The 21,689-nt window shown below is 36.1% G+C and overlaps 1 protein-coding gene across 10 annotated transcripts in view; it reads right to left on the bottom strand.

Annotated features, from left to right (window-relative positions):
- Srpk2 (SRSF protein kinase 2) overlaps positions 1-21,689 on the bottom strand; it is a 229,314-nt gene that overhangs the window by 30,216 nt on the left and 177,409 nt on the right. For all 10 annotated transcript variants that reach the window (XM_048786158.1, XM_048786159.1, XM_048786161.1 and 7 more), the window contains 5 exons: positions 18,805-18,913; positions 17,792-17,879; positions 17,477-17,564; positions 11,924-12,030; positions 742-907 (listed from right to left, as the gene is read on the bottom strand). In XM_048786158.1, the coding sequence (XP_048642115.1) occupies positions 742-907; positions 11,924-12,030; positions 17,477-17,564; positions 17,792-17,879; positions 18,805-18,913 (558 nt within the window). The remainder of the gene's footprint in view (positions 1-741; positions 908-11,923; positions 12,031-17,476; positions 17,565-17,791; positions 17,880-18,804; positions 18,914-21,689) is intronic.

Raw genomic sequence — 21,689 nt, 5'->3', positions numbered from 1 at the left:
GTAATTACACAGTAATTTGTGACAATTATTCCAAATCACATTAGACCCCTAACCAGAAGCAAAAACTTGACAGGCTGGTTCCATGATCTAAAGAAACACCCTTAGAGTAGATAGTAGAAGAAGTAAGAGCCCCAGAGCCCTAGTCACAGGAGTGTTAGCCCTGTACAACTGCCTGACCACACACCAGGGCACAGATAATGTAAAAAGAGCATATCAACACTACCATTACTGAATTCTGTGAAATTCGAGGGGGTGGGGGGGAGCACCCTTATATGCCAACGCTCAAGTCATGTGGTCATCTTTCCTCTATACCCTTAGGTCTTTCGTATCTAATTCCAAAGTCTCTAATTAAATTCAGACTGATAGAGGTATGTTAACTGAAGAGAGGGAAGCATTCTAACAAATTAAGCTAGAAAAAAATTCTCATGACTATGTTCCTCCCTACAGAAGTAGGTAACATAAGAAAATGCAGATACAGATAGATGAAGCAACAGTTAATAATTTAGGTGGTCTTTTAATGGAGGACACAAAGATGAATAATTCAAATATTAAAATAAAATGCAATTGGAAAATCGTCTAAAGAAAATGTTCCAGTTATTTCCAGCAACCAAGCTCTTACAAAAAGTTCCTAATTTGCATATACATATTTGACTCAACTGCCTTCAGTGTACAACTCTGCAAGTTCAAAATGCCCTCAAGTCGACTGAAATGAAGAAAGATCAGCTCAATCAGCTCCCTCACCTGCAGACCCTGAAGGAGGAGGAGCACCTGCTTTCTGCCACTCAGTGGCTTCGGCTGCCATTCTTCTCACATATGCATCATCCACACACATCAAGATGTTTTCCGGCTTTATGTCAGTATGAATAATCTTGCACTTACTGTGTAGATAATCTAACCCTTGAAGAACCTAGTTATAGTAAAATCGAAAGAGGAAAGTAGCTATCAATACTTTTATTATTTAATTTTTATGCATTTGCAAAATAGGTGATGCAATCACACAGCACAAAATTTGACAGACACAAAAGGGCATTTAGTTAACAAAACAAAACCCTCCCCACCTTTGCCCCAATCCAGCTCTCCCTTCCATAAGCAACCAATGTGTAAGACTGCACAGATAATTTATGCTCGTGAAAGCAAATTTCTATATGTACATCTTTAGTAACAACTTTACTGAAAAAGAATTCACGTGTATAATTCATAATTGGAAGAGCACAATGTTGTTTAGATGTGCAACCATCACCCCTTCCTAATTTAGAAAGTTTTCATCACCCCAGAAAGAAACATCATACCATTAGTAGTCACTCCCCATCTCCCTCCACCACCACCAGCCCTGACCAATCACTAATCTGCTTACTGATTCTGGACATGATATTTAAAATGAATCATACAGAGGGATTTTCCAACTGGCATAATGTTCAAGGCTCACTCTTGTGTTAAGTATATCTGTATTTCATTTCCTTTCATTGCCAAATGATATTCTGCTGTGTGGAATACAACATTGTGTTTATCTATTCATTAGATAGACATCTGGATTGTGTCCAACTTTTAGGCTATTGAAAATAATACTGCTATGTATATTCATGTACAAGTTTTCGTAGGGATCCATCTTTGTATTTTCTTGACTTAGAGGGAAATGTTGGGTCATATGACAAGTATACATTTAGCCATTTGATGAAGTACCCACACTGATTTCTATAGTGCTTATTCCTTTTACATTCTTACCAGCAACATATGAGGGTTCCAATTTCTTCATCCTGACCAACATTAACTATCTTTTTTATTGTAGTCACACTAGTGGGTATGAAGTGGTATCTCATTTTAGCTGCTGTTGTTTTGAGACAGGGTCTCACTCTTTCTCAGGCAGGTCTTAACCTCCTGGACTCAAGCAATCCTCATGCTTCACCATGCCAAATAGCTAGGGCTCCAGGAATGTCATCAAACCCAACTTGCATTTTTCTTTCTTTCTTTCTTTTTTTAATATTTATTTATTTATTTATCTTTTAGTTTTTTTAGGTGGATACATTAGTTTGCTTTTATGTGGTGCCGAGGATCGAACCCAGTGCCTTATGCATGCTGGGCGAGCACTCTACCACTGAGTCACCACCCCAGCCCCCAACTTGCATTTTTCGTTTTGATTTTTATATTCCTAGTGGTTAATGATGCACATACATTTTTAATATTTCAGTAAAAGGAAGACATAATTTTTTTTTTTTCCCCGTTTGGTGGTTCTGGGGACTGAACCCAGGCCTTGTGCATGCTGGGCAAGCACTCTACCAACTGAGCTATATCCCCAGCCCCAAGAAGGATATAATTTAACCAAAAAATAGCTCTGATATCTAATAGCACTACAGCCTTAAATTAAAAGAAAACATTAAACCAAAACATACACATGCACATCACCTCAAACCAAACAAAACCTTACAGAGTGCCAGCGACCTCAATGCAAGGACAATGTTTCTCTGCAATTATTTCCACATAAAAATTAATTTTTAGAATATACTTTTCCATACATTAGAAATACAAATATCACCATTTAAATATTAAGTCATTTGGGCATCTTGTCCACAAGAAACTGGAAATGTAAAAGAGATAAGCAAAAGATACACTGCATCATCCAAAACTAGGTAACACCCAGGAAAATCCCAGTGTGTCTGCCTACCATGAATAGCTGGCTAAATAACCTTCAAGGATGAAACATTACGAAGTGAGAAGGAACCAAATTTTTTGAAAGAAAATCAGTTTATCTGTCTCTTGAACAGGGATTACACAGGTATTAAAACATCTATGATCACTTAAAATAACTTTTCATAGGAAGCATTTTCACATGAATTCACTGAAACTATATCATCTGAACTCACAGGCTATGAACTATTTGAGGTGTTTGATATACAACAGTAAACAGAGTTCTGCAACTTCAAAGCCCTTAACAGTTCTCCTGTCCTCATAGAGCTTACACATTCTTGGTAATGGCTGGGAGTAATGGGATTAATTTAAAAAAAAAAAAAAAAAAAGATGAATCACGGCACAATACCAAAATACTGACAAGTTGTTAGTAAGTACCAGTAAAATGGGGGAATAAAAAAAGCCTAAAGAAATGCTTCTGATTTTTAAATTTAGAATACTTACTGTTTAAAATAATACCTCAATTAAAATGTTTAATTATGTTTAGAATGTCAAAGAACCAACAGTCAGACAGACATCATTATGTATATACAAAAAGTACAGGGTATACACCTGAAGGAAACATAATCCAATGGGTCTATATGTGGTTCACTGACATTTCATGTGTCTTCCTTGTGCAAACTGAGTAATAATGTGGAATTTTTAATCCAAACAAGAGAGATTCTGAGAATTACAAGATATTAATGAACAGGCACAAGGAACAAATTTTGGAAAATTTTTAAACAGCTGATATTTATTCCAACTTAAATTTCAGTTATCAAAAATTAACTCAAAGTAGAAATATTTACGAATTTACTTGGAGTTAATATTTTGCTTTCCTAAAATATCTTTTAACCATCTTTCATGAACAAGTTGCCCTTATCTATCCACCTTGGTTTCTTTCCCTTTTAAAGATGTTTCACTGTGTGGGAGGCTACACAGGTAAAAGATACTGTGACTCAGTACACAAATGTGTTAACATATGTTCCCAAAGATAACAATGTGGTCAAGATAAGCAAAGTGTTCTTTGGAGAACTTAAGGTCCCAGACTTCTTAAAATATTGGCTATAGCACTCAGCTGGGCTACCTTTCCTTGGGAAGCCCTGACTATAATGTCTGACAAAGAACACAAGGGAAAGACTCTACCACTGGGACAAAATAAGTAAGTTGATTAATAAATGCAGATCATTTGGGAGGTGCAGCAGCATTAAAATATGATCTGCTCGTAAACTGCTACACAAACATTCTACACCCAGGGCAGGTGGTTAACCTTCCATTTTCATGTCTCAAAAAGGGTAAAAACACATGAATCATACACAAACATAGTAAGAATCAGACATAAAAACATAGTCTACAAAACAGGAACTAGGAACAAATGGTAAAACTGAACTAAGTTAGTTAGGAACAAATGGTAAACTGAACTAAGTTAGATGACTTGTATTTATACTGACTACATAACCATAATTTCCCAAGTCACTTACTAAACTTCTCTGGTCTCAGCTATTTCGATCTCTAATATATTAAAAGAGCTTTGTTGATTTTTTTTTTTAAAGTAACATTCCATGAATAAAAATTTGATTCCTTAATTTTTTAAAATTTTGAACATTTATCTTTTTCTAAAAAAAACAATATTTTGTTATAGCTAAGAACAACAATTTAATTTTCAAAAGCAGCATTTTGTTTGTAAACAGTGGTGTTTAAAGTAATAAAGTATCCTAGACCAACACTGATGAGAAATCTTGCAACCATTTACACAGAATAACCATGATGGAGGAGAAATAAAAATAATGAATCAAGCTTCATGCCAAAGGATGGATCTCCCCCTGAAAAATCTGATTAAAATTCAGGAACCTTTAGTATTTTTTCCCTGCCCCTTTTTATTTTATGAGTCAGGATCTCCCTAAGTTGCCTGGCTGATTTAGAACTTGTGAGTCTCCTACCTGAGCCTTCTGAGTACCTGAGATAACAGGTGTGTGTCACTATGCCTAATTTATTAATTTTTCTGTTTTCTTCATTTGTCTAATTAATGTATGTTTTTCTCAATTGCCTAAAAAACATACTTGGCGTATCATCAGCAGGAAGCAGCAGAAGCTGTAGAGATCCCTTTGCTGGAAAAGCCGAGATCAAACCAACCACAAATAGGCCAGGGGCAGGGTCAGTCATCAATCATCCATTGAAAGGAGCCAGATCACATACTTCAAGAGTAGGTGCCAGGTTTCTCCATGTGAAGTAGTGCAGAATCCAAGGCAGGAAAAAAATCCAGTTTCTGATGTCAGAACTAGCTAGCTACAAGCTCAGAGAATGTCCCTTCCTGTCCCTAAACTTCAAATTCACCTGTAAAATCTGGAACATGGACAAGATGGTCTACTAGATTTCTTTCTCTATACCAACAGCCATTCCAGATATCATTTGCCACAGGTTTTAACAACATAATCTGCCCCTCTCCAACATGACTTGCTTGAAACAAGTCCTGTAATCTTGCAGATAAAAGGAGGAACAAGTGTGGAGCCTATGTTAGAAGGCTATCTTGCTGACTTATCAGTGTCCAGAGAGTGAAGCGCCCCTCCCTCCAAACTGTAAACTGTGAAGAATAAAGAATGAGAGCACCTTTCCAAACTATGTTCTGATTTTGGTAATAATGTGAGAACTTTCTTCCTACCACACCTAAACATAGGACATTGGGAGATGAGACTGCCTGGCTCCTACCCTGTTGGTAACAATCTAATGAAGCTCCAAGGGAGTCCCAACAGGCAGCCAGATGGGCTGGCAGAGGAGAGGAGGCTGGCCCCAAGCAGGAGTCCTTAATTTAGATATTAATTACTTGTGGGTATACAGGAAAACACCAGAGGGCTTTCCACAAGCTCAGAAAATTTCATACTAGCAAAGCTCTCTTCCTCAATAAGACAGACATAAGGCAAATCCTGCAAAATGGTTGTGAAAACCATCATGTTAACCTGAATGAATAAGTATGGGAAATACTTATTATAATAAAAGAGTACAAGAATGAGACACATGCTCAGACAGAAAAATTCTATGGACACTGTATTTAGCCACATTGCTCTGAAATCTCTAAATTGTGAGAATGAATAAGAAAATCTAGCAGCTATACTGCTGAAAGGAAGAAGGAAGGTGCTGCTGCTGCACCCAGCACTCAGCCTGCAGGGAGCCCAAAGGAGGCTTACTTCTATTCAAAGGAGGCTTACTTCTATTCTATTCAAACTGTGAGCTGAGGACCCAGGATTCTGAGAATGGCAAGTTTATGCAGAATCACAAGGACTACACCACACCAAACAAATCTAATATTGAAATGTCTGATAATTTAAAATCAAGCTTCTGTACTAAAATTGAACAATACTAGTTCAATCACAATGAATTTACTGATAACTGGGACAAGGGAAATAATTTAAATGCTAAATGAATGAAAAGTGTATTAAAAAAATTAGACAGTGATAAGAAAAAAACAATCTGCCACAGGGTCTGCCACAGAGAATGAGATTGAGAAAACACATACTTCACACTATCCCACAGTTTCACACAGTTTAATGCATGGATCAAGTATCCAATCCACCAGAGTAACTGTGGAATGCTGGGGAAGATTTTGTCCTCTCTGTGCAGCATCTTCTGTGGAACATAGAGCATAAATAACACCACTGTTCTCACTGGTGTATAGTTGGCATACTACAAATAAAGCATATAAAGCAACAATGCCTTAAGGAACGTGAAAACTGAGCACAGGATCACAATCATAGATTACTAATAATTTAAAATTCCAGGGCTATAAGCTGTAACTGCTTGTTGTTATAGCATTACAATAAAGTCACCAAAACCACAGTCTCGCCCTTTATAGAAGGGCACACCACATTTTACTAATGGCAAGTAGTCACCTTCTTAAAGGATTTCTATAAAAAGCACTGAGTTAAACTATAAAACTCTGAAAAGTAAAAGGCCAACTTCATTTGAATTACATAAGAAAGTCAAAACCACTTTTAAATGGGACCAAAGGATTTTAAAGAAACTGTCACCTGAGGTACATCTTTTAATGTACCAGAAACAAGTTCCTTTAATGCCAAACAAGTTCCTTTCTATTCAGTTTAAAAATGGGGAAAAGGGGAGGATGGGAATAGGATAGACAGTATAATGAATCAGATATAACTTTCCTATGTTTGCAGGGGAATACACAACCAGTGTAACTCCACATCTTGTACAACCACAAAAATGAGAAGTCATACTCCATGTATGTATAATGTCAGAATACGTTACACTGTCATGTAGAACTAAAAAAAACAAATAAATTTAAAAGGGGGGGTAGACATAGTAGAGTTCAATAAATTGATTTAACATGAAAAAAAAAAAAAATGAAAGACTGGAGGCAAACAGCACAAGATTCCATCATGCTTGAGGCCACAGAATCATCAATTGAGAAGACCGGGGATGGGGATGCACAGTGTGTCCCCCACATCCACAACCACAATTCATCAGGATAGTGCTTTTTTTGTATCAGCACAGGGACACGGTGGCTAAAGAGGGACAGCTAAGAACTGATCAAAGGATTGACTATAATACACAGGAAATCCTAAAAGAACAGTTGAATCAATTTTGTCGTTACCTTTAGAAAGTAAACAAATAGTAACATATATCTATGAGCCCTTTAAATCATAGAAAGGTCAACCACAAAAAGGGGAGGGGTTATATTTCTTCCATCATTTAGGTAAAACAACCTACCCACAATACTTCTGGATACTCCAATGTATGAAAAAAGATAACAAGAGATGTGTGACTCACAATACACAATCCTTCATTTCAAGGCAACCACAGAGGAGCTGGGGAGACACAATGACTAGTTTGTACTGCTCACTGTGGTGGATGCTTCATAAATAGTCTTTTATTATTAATCTCCACATTAAAGCTACAACCTGTTCATTATTATCCAAAGTTTAAAAATGATGAGCTAGACTCATACAGGATAAATAACTTGGTCAGGGTCACAAAATAGGAATATCAAAGCTAGAATCTGAAATCAAATCTTGTTGCTACAGCATCTACACCTTGTATTTTACCCTACCCAAATGATTCTCAATGAGAGGGAATTTAGCTCCCCAGGGAACATTTGACAAAATTCAGAGGTATCTATGGTATAGACATCAGGGACGCTGCAATGTACAGGACAGGCCTCCCCAGCTAAGAATTATACAGTCCAAAATGTCAATAGTGCCAGGATTGAGAAGACTTGGAAATAAGGTAAAGGACTCAGTGTGGGCTGTAGGTGTCCCAGGGAGGGAAGAAATAACACTGTTACCTGGGGTGGTAAGAGGCGTTTGTCACAGAGGATTTTGGTTAAGCCTTAGGAATGTGTGTAGAAAACAAAAAGGATGGTACTACTTTCAGCAGCTTAGAACAATAGAAATAAAAATACAGAGATAATAAATAGCAACATGTGCCCAGCGTGGGGGCACATGCCTGAATCCCAGCAGCTTGGGAGGCTGAGGTGAGGCAGGAAGATCACGAATTCAAAGCTAGCCTCAGCAATTTAGCGAGGCCCTAAGCAAGTGAGACCCTACAAAATAGGGCTGGGGATGTAGATCAGTGGTTGAGTGCCCCCGAGTTCAATCCCCAGTTAAAAAAAAAAAAAAAAGCAAGATATATTAAGGGGTCAAGATGATCATCATTAAGTAGTTTTCATAAACTAACTACAAAATGAAACAAGCAAAAACCTATGAATAAAAATTCTGTTGGTACATCTTTGAATATTCATAAGCTCCAGGAAGGAAACTGTGTACCTGAAGGATATAAATTACTGTTTGTGAGAGAAAATATGAGATGACACCAGATGGCAGAGAACCTTTAAACAGGTTCTCTGGAAAAAGTGGTTCAACTTCTATTTAACACAGGCCTGGTAAAATTCCAAACTGCTTGGCAAAAAAATGGTGAACACTTGAGCTCTGGCGCCGGACTCTCTGGGTTTCCATTTCTGCTACCTGCTACTTTTTAAATAACATCCCAACTAGGGACAAATTACTTTGCCTTTCTATGCTTGTTTACTCGTCCATAAAATCAGGAAAATAACACCTATTTTGAGCACTATTGTGAGGATTTAGTAAATTAAATCACATCAAGTACTCACAACTATGCCTAGCACATACTAAGCAATGAATAAATATTTGCTAATATTAATAGTAGAGTCTCTTTACATCTTCTCTTTACAATAATCTAAGGAGGAAGGTATCATTATTACTGAATTATTCCCACTTTATTCATCAAATTTCAGCTTGAGGAGCACTGTGGACAAAGTTCTTTGGCTCAAGTGGGATATATCTGACTCCAAATCCAAGCTATTAATCACTATATACTGCTTCATAAGTTTGAACAAACTTTAGGCAATGGAAGCCACGAAAGGTTTACAATTGGGGAATATACACTATTAAAGGCAGGCTTGCTTTTCAGAAGGTCCTGGCAATGGAAAGGAAAACAATATAGAACAAGATGGGCTGTATGCTGGGAGAGCAGAGGCCTACGAAAGGTACTGGCAGGAGGTGATAAATTTTCACTGATGATGATGGCACTGAAAATACAAAGAACATCAAAAGTAAAAGGCATGAGCACAGCAGAGTTCAATGGCTGTGTACCTGGTGATGCAATGCAAGTGACAGAGCAACAAGGGTGACTGAAAGATAGTCAGAAACACCTGACTTCTAAGGTAAAAAAGGTTAATAGTGAAAGAATATTAAGAAATTGCCCTAACTTGCCTTTTTCTGAGAAATTAAAAAAACAAAACAAAACAAAAAACTGTGAGGTTCATCAATAAAGGATCTTCCTACTACTACCAGGAGTCAGAAATACTGAAAACAGAAGCTGAATTGGGGTAACGAAGGGAAACACAGATATTCAGAGTACTAACAAAGAGATGTAACAATTTATTACACTGAATATTCTAAGTAAGCTTTAAGAAAAAAAAAATCCAGATTCCATAATATTTTTCTTAAATAAAGATGGGTTCACACACACCCTAAAACAGATGAATTCCATTAATAAGGCATATAGAACAAAGTGAAATCTATGTGACAAAATCAAAATTTTTCTGGATCAATGACAAACACCACAATAGCTCTTCCTCAGTTGCTACAAAGATAAGGACATGTGAGATCGGTGAGGATAACAGTCATTAAATCAACTGTTTATACAGCAATTATACACAAAAGTTCCATGCAACTCGCAGAACTTCACTTTAGACTTACAGACTTCTTCACTTGCTAAGAATGACCAGATTTTGCTTTCCCATTCTGGTATATAAAATGAACACCAATGATTCACCTGCAGATTCCCCTTCTTACACTGCCAAGCCTGCTGGAGGGATGGGATCAACCACTATGGTAGTATCAAACATTTTTGAAAGTATAGGGTTCTGGGAGATGATGGAACCTGTGTGATATGTATGCAGAAAGCCATTTCTGGAATTATTTATTGTTTATTAGAATATGCAAATCCTTTAACCTTTAATGATTTAATCAGAAATAATTACAAAAGTCTTACCAAGATTTAATGTAAATTTTTAAAAGAGTTGCCACTAAAAGTTAACGAATGCCTGAGTGTCATTGAGGGATAGAATGACTCTAATTAACATTAATTTCACTCTCACTGTATAGCCTCCTCCACATTAAAGAGAAATTATTCATTCATTTGAGATATTAGCCTATGTTAAATGAATGAAATGATACTACCTGGAATCTAAAAGGGAATAGATACATTATTTAATAAAAGTCACAAAATTTACAAAGCCATGCATACACCCCTAGCATATTATGTAGAAGTATCTTAGCCCAACTGAGACAAGCTAATGCAAAAAACCTTTCCCTTTCCAACCCTTCCTCCTCTCAAATAACACCTGTAATCTGGAAAATAACTTGCCAATCTTCAGCACAAAAGTTAAAGATAAGTGGGGAGATAAATACAGAGGCAGGCTAAACAAAATTTTTCACACAATTCAAGAGCAAACTCTAGGATGTTTTTAACATACAAATTTAAGCTTCAAAATTTTTATACAATAGGCTTAGAAACCTACTCATGAGCCTAAACGCAAACATAAACTATCTAAGGAAGGTTCTATTTTAGGTACCTATCTCTTGAATTCACAAAACTTTCTGAATAATTATGATTCTTTTCCTATTTAGGAATTTGGGACTGAGGCAAGTATTTGATGCCTGGAACCCATGGGTAGGCCTAGCTCAAGGTCTGGGCCTGGTGATAGACACACAGCCCCCTTCTCAAGTAAACAAGCATCTCCTTGATATATTACTCTGCAGAATCATTCACGGTAAATTTCCATTACATCATAACAGATAATCCAGGATAAGTCTCAACTGCAATTTTCCTAATTTAGAAAGTATGATCAATGAATAGAAAGCAGACTTATACATTCTATGCAAAAAAGTGAATCAGGTAAACACTGCTAATTAGGACATCTTCTGATTATTACACACTTTCATTATGCAGTATTTCCAATATGACTTAAACTCAATTGGACTGAAGTATCTCAATACAACTGAAATAAGTTAATGCAGAGCCTTTCTCTATCCGGGCCCTCTTCTCATGACCCATGTATTCTTTTCCCTAACTTTTTGAACTCCTGTTGAGGTATAATTAACAATGAAAATTGAATACATTTCCTGTGTAATACATGTTTTCACACATGTATATATTGTGTTATAAATAATTACACATGAATTAATAAACTTATTTATCCATTATTCTCAGTTATCTTTCTGTGTGGAGAAAATACTTAGGATAAATTCTTTGCATAAATTTCATGTATACAAAACAGTATTGCTAATTACAGTCACCACTGTAAATCAGATCCCCAAAACTTATTCCCCTTATAACTTTGAGTCTGAAAACTACTCAAGTTAATTTTTGATTTTTCACTCCATCTAAGGATAGTTAGAAACAGTAAATGAACCCAATAAATTACTTGTTCTAAATTATTTTGTAAGGACCTAAATGGAATGTTTTGAGTAAGTATATTGCATACAATAATCTCTGATTATATTGTATCACTATATCAGAGGACTGATATATAAGAAATGTATGCCCAATATTTATATACTGCTTTCTTTACAACACAGCATGGAATATCATTAAATAAATATAAAACTGATTTCACAAGTGTTTTCAAAATGTTATTCATTCATTCACTCTTTCAAAACAAATATCTGTGTGGAACAGATAAACAAGTGGGGATTAGAGATGGAGGCATCCTCAGAGGCCTCACCTGTCGAATGATACTCTTCACACAACGCACTGGGAGGCCTTGATAGTTGGACTTGATGATCCACTTGAGGAGGTGGTGACCAAGCACTTCAAAGACCATGCAGACATCTGGGACATGGTTAAGGATCGTTTGTGGATGCATTTCCTGGAATATGGCAATTAGTGAAAAGCAAAAGCAGAAGCAATAGCATTCTGTCATTTACAACACAGTTATTTGCTCATAAAACACCACAATAATAGTATCTGTAATACCAAAAGTGGTCAGTTGAGGTTTCTTACCTAAATAAAGAGAAGTGGTAATATTTATTATGTGCCATACATTGTTCAATATGTACTTTACACCACCTCAGGAAATATATAATTGCCCCCACTGTGGAAATGAAGATATGTGTCTCGGTACAAAGGTGGCCAAAGCAGATTCTAGCCCAACCTTCATGGTACTCTCCTGGCCCCATACTATTCTCTCAGCACGTACAGAGGAAGAAGAAAATGGGTCAGACTGAAACCTCACAAGAACTGATGTGGAAAAAACAGAATTGCAGGGCCCTAAGAGTCCTAATTGCCTGCCTAAACCTCTAATGAAGGAGGCCACAAATAATACATTATCAAATAGAAATTTACCAAACACCAGGTGCAGTGCACATGCCTGTAATCCCAGAGCTTGGGAGGCTGAGGCAGGAGGATCAAAAGTTCAAAGCCAGCCTTAGCAACATAGCAAGACCCTGTCTCAAAATAAAATATTAAAAAGGGACTGGGATGTGGTTCAGTGGTTAAGTGCCCCTGGGTTTAATCACTAGTATTAAGAGAGAGAGAGAGAGAGAGAGAGAGCGAGAGCGAGCGAGCTATTTAATCTTTTTCTTCAAAAATATCTTTCATTGCATAACCAGATCCATTTAAAAACTATAGGTAGCTGTTAAGAATGTATGATTACAATTTAAGATAGAGTATTAGGACCATTCTGCAATAATGAAAACTCAGAAATCAGAAGCCCTTCAAATTTTTTAAAAACCACTTAACAGAGATAGGACTGATATATAAAAAGTTGTATATATTTAATATGCACATCTTAATGTGATTACAGATCAGTATACACCTAGGAAAACATGACCACTAAGATAATAAAGGTATACAAAGGAATTGAAATCAAGATCTCACACAGGTATCTGCAGTCCTATGACTACTGCAGCACCACTCACAACAGCCAAGATATGGAACAGCCTACATGTCCAATGATGGATGACTGGATAAAGAAGATAGGGCACATACAACGAAACATTCCTTAACCACTCCAACAAGTGGATTTTGAAAATCAGAGTTTCTACTGACCCTCCAAAACTATCACCCACCAATTTCCCATAGAGTATCTTCATGCCATTTATATGAGAAGGTTTTAAACTGCCCTAAAACCCTTTGAGAATATTTTGATCATCATTGGAGGCTTACAGTAGGCTTCATTATTTAAAAAATAAAATAAGTTAGCTGGGCACGGAGGTACACGCTGTCATCCCAGAGGCTCAGAAGGCTAAGATAGGAGGATTCCAAGTTCAAAGCAAAAGTGAGGCACTAAGCAACTCAGTGAGACCTTGTCTCTAAATAAAATACAAAATAGGGCTGGGGATGTGGCTCAATAGTTGAATTCAATCCCTGATACAAAAAAAAAAAGATAAGCTGATTTAATATTTTTATACGATCAACCATATGATCATAATAGCTATTAATTATTTTCAGTGAAAAGAAGAAAAATGTTTTCTTCTCTTGAAGAACTTATGCACTACAGACATATGCAAAGATGATCTAAAGCCAGCATTTCTTACTAGTTCCCAGTCTTATTACAAAAATGACAAACTAAGAATTAAAGTTAGTAGCAGACATATGACCCAAGTCTTCTCAAAGCATTGGTAATACATAATGATTTCTTAGCATTTTATTTAACACTAAACATAGCCAATTTTCCTTTCTTAAGGAAAATTCTATTTACCTACAAATCAGGTAGTTTCTCCAAAGAAACCCTCTCCCTGTTTGTGGTCTCAGGAATAACCTTATGGGTCTGGCACAGAGTAAGCTGCTATCGTGCCCTTAAACAAACAGGCTAAAGCAGGGACAAAGAAATCCAGCACTACTTACCCACCTAGTTACTAGAAAAAAAAGAAGTATTTAGGAAAAATGGTCTTGAGGCAAAGGCTGAGCTAACATCAGCAGTTTTTTCTACTTTCCAGTATCTGAATCCAGTTTCTATAAATAAACAAAGGTTTACTCCAGCACATAGAGTGACAAAGTACTCCCTTACAGGATCATGACTAAGTAGATGCAGACACCAATGTCATTCTGGGATTTAAGCAGGGAGATGACCTGTGCCTGAAACTTCTGGAGCTTGAAAATATCAAGTAACAATTTACCAGATCTATTCAAATACAATGTAAATGAAAGAGCAAAAGATCTGACATGAGAAGACCTTAGCTCTGATGTACCCTATAGGACTCATCAGATGTACTCTAATTGAACATCAGGAAATGAAAGCATCATCCACCAAAATTACGCAAAGGGCATCTCAGAGGATCCAACATGAAAATAAGGACTAAGTCTTCTGGAAACAACACGAATTATCTCCTCTCCATTGTGCTCTCATCTTTGAGCTACATGCTTTGGGAAACTTTGCTCTGTGTCATTTGCCTGCAGGGCTGCCTTTTCCCCAAATTACCAGGCAAAGGGAGAGGGAAGATAAACCAGCATCTCCTTTCCACAATTCCAATCACTTAATCCTAGATCCCTCAAAACTAACAGGTACTTGAACAACTGCCATTCTCACAAGAGAAAGAGAAATCATGCTTGGCTTAGCTCTGTCTTCTGGATGTACACATTTATTTTCTAACAGGATCTAGAATGAGAATGAAGGCCATCCTTTCTAAAAGGCAATCAGGAGCTAAAGAAGAAACTATTTCATCTTTCAAGAACAATACTTTCTACCAGGATAATTTCTTTTGGAGAAAGCAGATATTCTTGTAGTATTTCCCAAGAAAGAGAGAAGAACTATAAACTAAACAAGTTAATCTTAAATTACACAACTCAATTAAGTGGGTGAAAACTTAAAAGAACAATAACTTAAGATAAAATAACCTTGTCTCTGGAAGTGTGATTCAAGTCTTTTTTTAAAAAATATTTTTTGTAGAAGATGGACACAATACCTTTATTTTATATTTATATGGTGCTGAGGATCGAACTTACATGTGCTAGGCAAGCACTCCCACCAACTGAACTATAGCCCCAGCCCCTGCTACTGCTATTTTTAATTTAAAATGTACTTACTTTATTTGTGGTCTAGTGAAGGTCTTTTAAAAAGTCATTTTTGAGGGCTGGGGTTGTGACTCAGAGGTAGAGCATTTGCCTAGCATGCGTGAAGCACTGGGTTTGATCCTCAGCACCACATAAAAATAAAATAAAGGTATTGTGTCCACCTACAATTAAAAAATAGATGTTTAAGGGGAAAAAAAAAAAGTCATTACAGGCACATGCCTGTAATCCCAGTGGCTCAGGAAGCTGAGGCTGAGGCTGAGGCAGGAGGATCACGAATTCAAAGCCAGACTCTGCAAAAGTGAGGCACTAAGCAAATTCAGTGAGACCCTGTCTCTAGATAAAATGCAAAATATAGTTGGACATGGGGCTCAATGGTGGAGTGCCCCTGAGTTCAATCCCAGGTACCTTAAAAAAAAAAAAAAAAAAAAAGTCATTTTTGCACATGGTGGTGCATGCCTACAATCCTAGCAACTCGGAGACAGAGGCAGAAGGATGGCAGGTTTGAGGTCAACTATAGCAATTTAACGAGAATTTAAGCAACTCAAAGAGACTGGGTCTCAAAATAAAAAGGCTGAAGATGTGGCTCAGTGGGTAAGCACCCCTGGGTTCAACCCTAGGTACAAAAAAAAAGTCATTTTTGCCATACCAAGAAAATTTGAATGAATTTTATTCAGTGAGTTTTATGGTCATGTTTAAAAAACCAATCCACATATTTTTACAAACTGCACACTGACATTTATGTAGGTTAAAAAAAAAAAAACATGACTTCTAGGATTTGTTTTAAAATAATTCAGCAAGAGAGAAATGCTAGATGAAGAAATTAGGGCCAGACCTTAACAAACATTGAATCTGTGCAATGGATTTTCAGAAATTCACTGTACTACACTCTCTGCTTTTATGTATGTTTAAAATTCTTCATAATTAAAGCTTTAATAGAAAAACACTGGAGATCTAGTCCATTTACCAATTACCACAGAAAATGTTATCACTTTCCTTTTACCAGGCTTTTGTAAAGCAGACAAACTGGAGGGAAAAGAAAGAAAATCAGGGGCTCAGGATGTAGCTCAGTGCTAGAGTGCCTGCCTACTATGCAGGAAGCCCAAAGTTCAATCCCCAGAACTTGAAAACCAAATACACACATCAAAAATAAAAAATATCAGATCTTCCACGTTCACCAGCAGGAAGATTATACTCTGCAGGAAGAACTAATTCAAAGTCTCAGCTGTATCATCCTAGAAACAGAATTCAGAGTTATTAGGACTATACAATATCAATATCACTTGAATGCAACTTTGGGATATCAGCATTAAAGTAGCATTTTTCCTCTTACTGCATAATAAGCAAATACATTTCAGCCTCATGCAGTACTTTGTAGCTATTGGAGCACACATACATGCCCTCTGTACACTGATTTTAAAAGGTTTAAAGCACAAAGAAGTGCTGGCACACACTTCCACCAACCACTGCAAAAATAAAGTTCACCACAATTACTGAAGAAGAAATAAAACAAAACAAATTCTATTAAAAAACCAGGCCAAGTTTTGCTATTTCTTTTTTTCACTGTCAAAGACACTATTATATCAAAACCACTAACAGACCACACTAGATGTACTACTTATTAGACTTCGCGATAATCTTAGAGGCCTAATGTGGAGGGATGCAACAGAAACAAGTATACAAAAACTTAAAATAATCTTTTTTTTTTAAAGTAAGAAGAAAAAAGTACATTATAATTCAGTCATCAAAAAGCAAAGGATAGGGGGTTGGGGTTGTGGCTCAGTGGTAGAGCATTGCCTAGCATGTATGAGGCACTGGGTTTGATTCTCAGAACCACATATAAATAAATAAAATAAAGATCCATTGACAACTAAACAATATTTTTAAAAAAAAAAAAAAAAAGGAAAGGATAGGGCTGGGGCTGTGGCTCAGTGGTAGAGTGGTTGTCTAGCATGTATGAGGCCCTGGGTTTGAGTATCAGCACCACATATAAATAAATAAAATAAAGGTCCCTTTACAACTGGGGGGTGGAGGGGAGAGCAAAGCATAGAGCTGGGAGCAGTGGCACATGCCTGTAATCCCAGTGGCTCAGGAGGCCAAGGCAGGAGGATTGCAAGTTCAAATCTAGCCTCTGTATAAAAGTGAGGCGCTGAGCAATTCAGTGAGACCCTGTCCCTAAATAAAAAACGAAATAGGGTTGGGGATGTGACTCAGTGGTCAAGTGCTCCTGAGTTCAATCCCCACACCCAGAAAAAGCAAAGGATACGTATCCCATTCATGCCTGATATCTTGAAGTCATCAATGAGCTGGACCACCATGTCTTTGTTTGGGTCACTAGGATCACTTTCTCGAACCTATGTAAAGAAAAATGGACACAAAAACAGGAGTTTGAAGTGGAGAATTTTTTCCATTAGGCCAACCAACAAAGTGATATTTTTCAAATAAAAGATTTGATACTGGAACTAACAACAACAACAACAAAAAACAGATTCTACTTCAATTTAGTATCACCAAGAAGAATCCCTTAAGTAAAATTTGTCATTTATTTTTCTTACATTATTCACATTTTTCCAGTACTCACACATTTGAGCAATTTTATTTCATCCAAGGCTGTCTCTGTATAATGCTGGGCACTTTTCACAACTTTCATTGCAACAAATCTTTTCCCCCTTAAAAAAAAAAAAAAAAGCATAGTAATTTATATTATCAGCATAAAAGGTGATGATTACAACAACATCTATCCAATAGAGAGGCTTCTGATAAGTTTTCTTCTAAAATGGTATTTTGCAAATTTGGGGGCCACAATTAATAGGGCATCCATGCATTAAAGACAATTTCTTTCATGCTTTTCTTGTCTTTTTCTTAACTAAAATTGAATAGACCAGGAAAACGTCAGAGTTATCTATCACACAATAAGGAAAAGTATTCCTGTGACTCTTGTTTCAGTTCATATACACACACAAATACACGTGTATATGACTTGAGCAGCAATTAAGTTTCTTACTATTGATCATGGCTGGCGCACGCGCATTCATATTCTCATTCTCTCTCTCTCTCTCTTTTGTACTGTGGATTGAATCCAGAGGCACTTTACCACTAAGCTATGTGCCCAAACATTTTAATTTTTATTTTGAGAAAGGGTCTCCCTAAGATGCCTAGACTGGCCTTGAACTTGAAATCCTCCTGCCTCAGCTTCCAGAGTTGGTGGGATTACAGGTATGTACTACAGCATCCAGCTGGATCATGGCTTTTAATTTTTAATTACTTAATTTTTGTTTAATGTCACAAAAACTAATTTGAAAAGCCTACACATTATTAATTTTACATCTGAATGCTTTCTGATATGGATAATTTACTAGAAAAGTAACATGCCCCTGATGAAAAGCAATTTTGTGGAAAAAGCTTTAAAAATAGAGAAGAAAGCTGGTATTTTCAAATACTTAACTTCATAATAAGAAAAAAAATCTAGCTAGCTGAGGTTACATGCCTGTTACATGCTATAACATAGTAAGAATAACGTCAGCTATATCTTCTTAGGAAACGGATATTGAACTAGACCAGGAATCAAGTGCAAAAATGACAAAGAGCACTTACTGCATATCCCAGCACAGCCAGACAGTGGAGAAGTGCCCCCATCCTAGCTTTCTAATAACATGATACCGACCATTGAAGAGGTCTCCAATTTTCACCGGATGATAGCCACCTTAAAAGAAAAGAAAATTCAGAATTCCAGGAAAATAGTACTATTTTCATTTCTTCATCAATTCTGGATGTCAAGAATGACAGGTCTGAAATAACAGCATCATTAAAATTTTTAAATTCATTTTTTTCAGGATTATCTTCCAACATCAGAAAAGTATCCTGTGAATTCCCATTAGGCTTTTAGCTAATTTTAATAAGAATTTTGAAGGGCAACAAATCATCCAGTACTCCCTAATAATAATAATTGAGGTTTTGTTTTTAAGTCAATGTATGTACATGTACACACCAATTCTTGACATTTATAAATGACTTTTCTTCTAAGTTATAAATTACACTCAATTATTTTTGCATCTGAACAAAGTTCAGGAAATTAAAGGATGTTTACTCTGCATAAATTTGTATACACCAACCATTTTCCTATATCCAATAAGTAATGGTATAACATACATCTTAATTTACCCTCCAAATGGCTTGTTCCTCTTATCACTCTTCCTCCAACCTGAAACTTTTGCATGGAAAAACATTCTTTAGAAATGAAGAAATCAATTGGCAAAGCAAGACTGGTACCCTATTTTCAGTGAACTTTTAGGGGAGGGAAGGGTGCCTCACTGACATCTGGCATAGAAAGTCCTTCACTCTGAATTTTTAAGTATAGGAAGTAGACTACAAAACAGAATTATAATATGGCATCAATTCCACGAAACATATAAAGAACAATCTAAAAGGATGTTAACATTACCCCTTGTTATAACATTACCCCTTGATATAAAATTAATTTTATTCTCTTTATCTACAGTTTAATCATCTTGTTTCCAAAACAAACATTGCTCTTTTAGTCTTAAATTTGATTTTTACTATGAAAACATTAATGTTCTCATATTCATATTCTCTCCTCCCTCTCTCCCACACAATTTCTTCTTTTATTTTTGGCAGTGTTAGGGATAGAACTCAGGGCCCTATGCATGCTAGGCAAGCATTCCATCACTGACCTACACCCCCAGCAGTGATTTTTTATTTTTTTTAGTATGCAGAATTCCCAAATCACTCAAGAAAGATATGAATGGTTCGTGCCTAGTGCTGAGAGGCCGAAACAGGTGCAGCAAGTATGTAAACTACATTTTTCAATAAATATTTGTGAACTCCCAGAGGGCTCTGAGTTACAATTCAATAAATACTATTAATATTTTTAAAGTGGCAAATTAATCAAGCAGGAATTTGAACAGACACTGAATTTCTAAGATTCTTACTGCTATGAACATTGTATTTGCTTTTCCTGGATTTTAACATCAAAATCTGTAACAACACTGTAAACTAGAACTATGAACTATGATATTAAGTCAGGAATAAAACAGAGCAAATTATCAAATAGCTTATTACTTAATTTTTGTTTAATTCTCTAAGTAATTGAAAGATATGGTCTCTGGATTTCTAGTACAGTTTTTAAACCATTAAAATTAAGAACTCAAAAGGAGAAAACAAAGAAAACGCTTATCAAGTATCAATTAGAAAAGGAACATTGTACTAGGCACTTTATTTTGAAATCTGTGTTCCAAGAAACAAAAGTGATTTATGATATATTACAACTGTTCCACACAGGGCTGGGGGGGGGAGGGAGGGAAGGAAGGAAAGAAGGAAGGAAGGAGTTGGGAAATGAAAAGTTAAACAAAGCAAAGCAGATTTTTTTTCACCACAGGCCTAATGTCTTAACATGCTTTGTGAACCTCTAAGAGCACAGGGCACATATTGCACATGCTACATGTTCCATACATATTTTCTCAGGAAATGACTTCCAGTTAACAAGCTTTTTGGAACATGGTATTGCAGGAAACAGTGATGTCTATCTTGCTCAATCCTTACATTCACCCTGCAAACTAGATGATATTCTTTCCACATTGCTGCAGAAGGCACCAAATGTCAGAGATATTAAGCACTAAGTTGGACACAAGGTGGGAAAAAAGGCAATTCCAAAGCCCATGGTTTTTTGCCCCTAGTAAGAAAGACACTCCATGTTTTAATAACTGGATGACTGTTTTCTAGACCTGATACACAGGGAACACTGAATGGCTTACTTAAAAAACCACACAGTAATTGGCTGGGGTTGTGGCTCAGCGGTAGAGCACTCATCTAGCACGTGTGAGCCCTAAGTCTGATCCTCAGCATCACATTAAAAATAAATAAATAAATAAGTAAAGGTATTGTGTCCAACTACAACTAAAAAAATAAATATTAAAAAAAACTAATAAGTACTAAAGTACTTATTACTGCTAACATTAACATCGAGACTTGAAAATAAGTTAATTATTTTATAATTTATATTTTTTTCTGGATACAAATTAAATTTATTACATAAATTCTATGTACTAGAGCTGAGCAGTAGTAGAACTGAGTAGTTAAAAGCAACGTAATTTTATTATTTATAACGTAATTTTATTTATTTATTTTTGATGCTGACTTTTATATTTATTTATTTTTTAATTTTTATTATTAGTTGTTCAAAACATTACATATAGTAGAGGATAGGAAAGGCAACAGAATACAACAGACACTAGTATGGCAGTATGTAAAAACGTGGATGTGTAACCGATGTGATTCTGCAATCTGTTTACGGGGTAAAAATGGGAGTTCATAATCCACCTGAATCAAATGTATGAAATATAATTTATAATTTATAAGTTAATTGTGCATAAAGAGAAGAAAGCTCTGTCACTAGTATGTTTCAGATTCAAGTTTTCAAATAGCCAGTGTGTTCTTGTGAGCAAAAAAAAAAAAAAAAACCC

The sequence above is a fragment of the Marmota marmota genome, unplaced genomic scaffold, assembly GCF_001458135.2.
Source record: "Marmota marmota marmota unplaced genomic scaffold, marMar, whole genome shotgun sequence".
NCBI lineage: Eukaryota > Metazoa > Chordata > Mammalia > Rodentia > Sciuridae > Marmota > Marmota marmota.
This window is presented reverse-complemented; position numbering and strand designations above follow the sequence as displayed.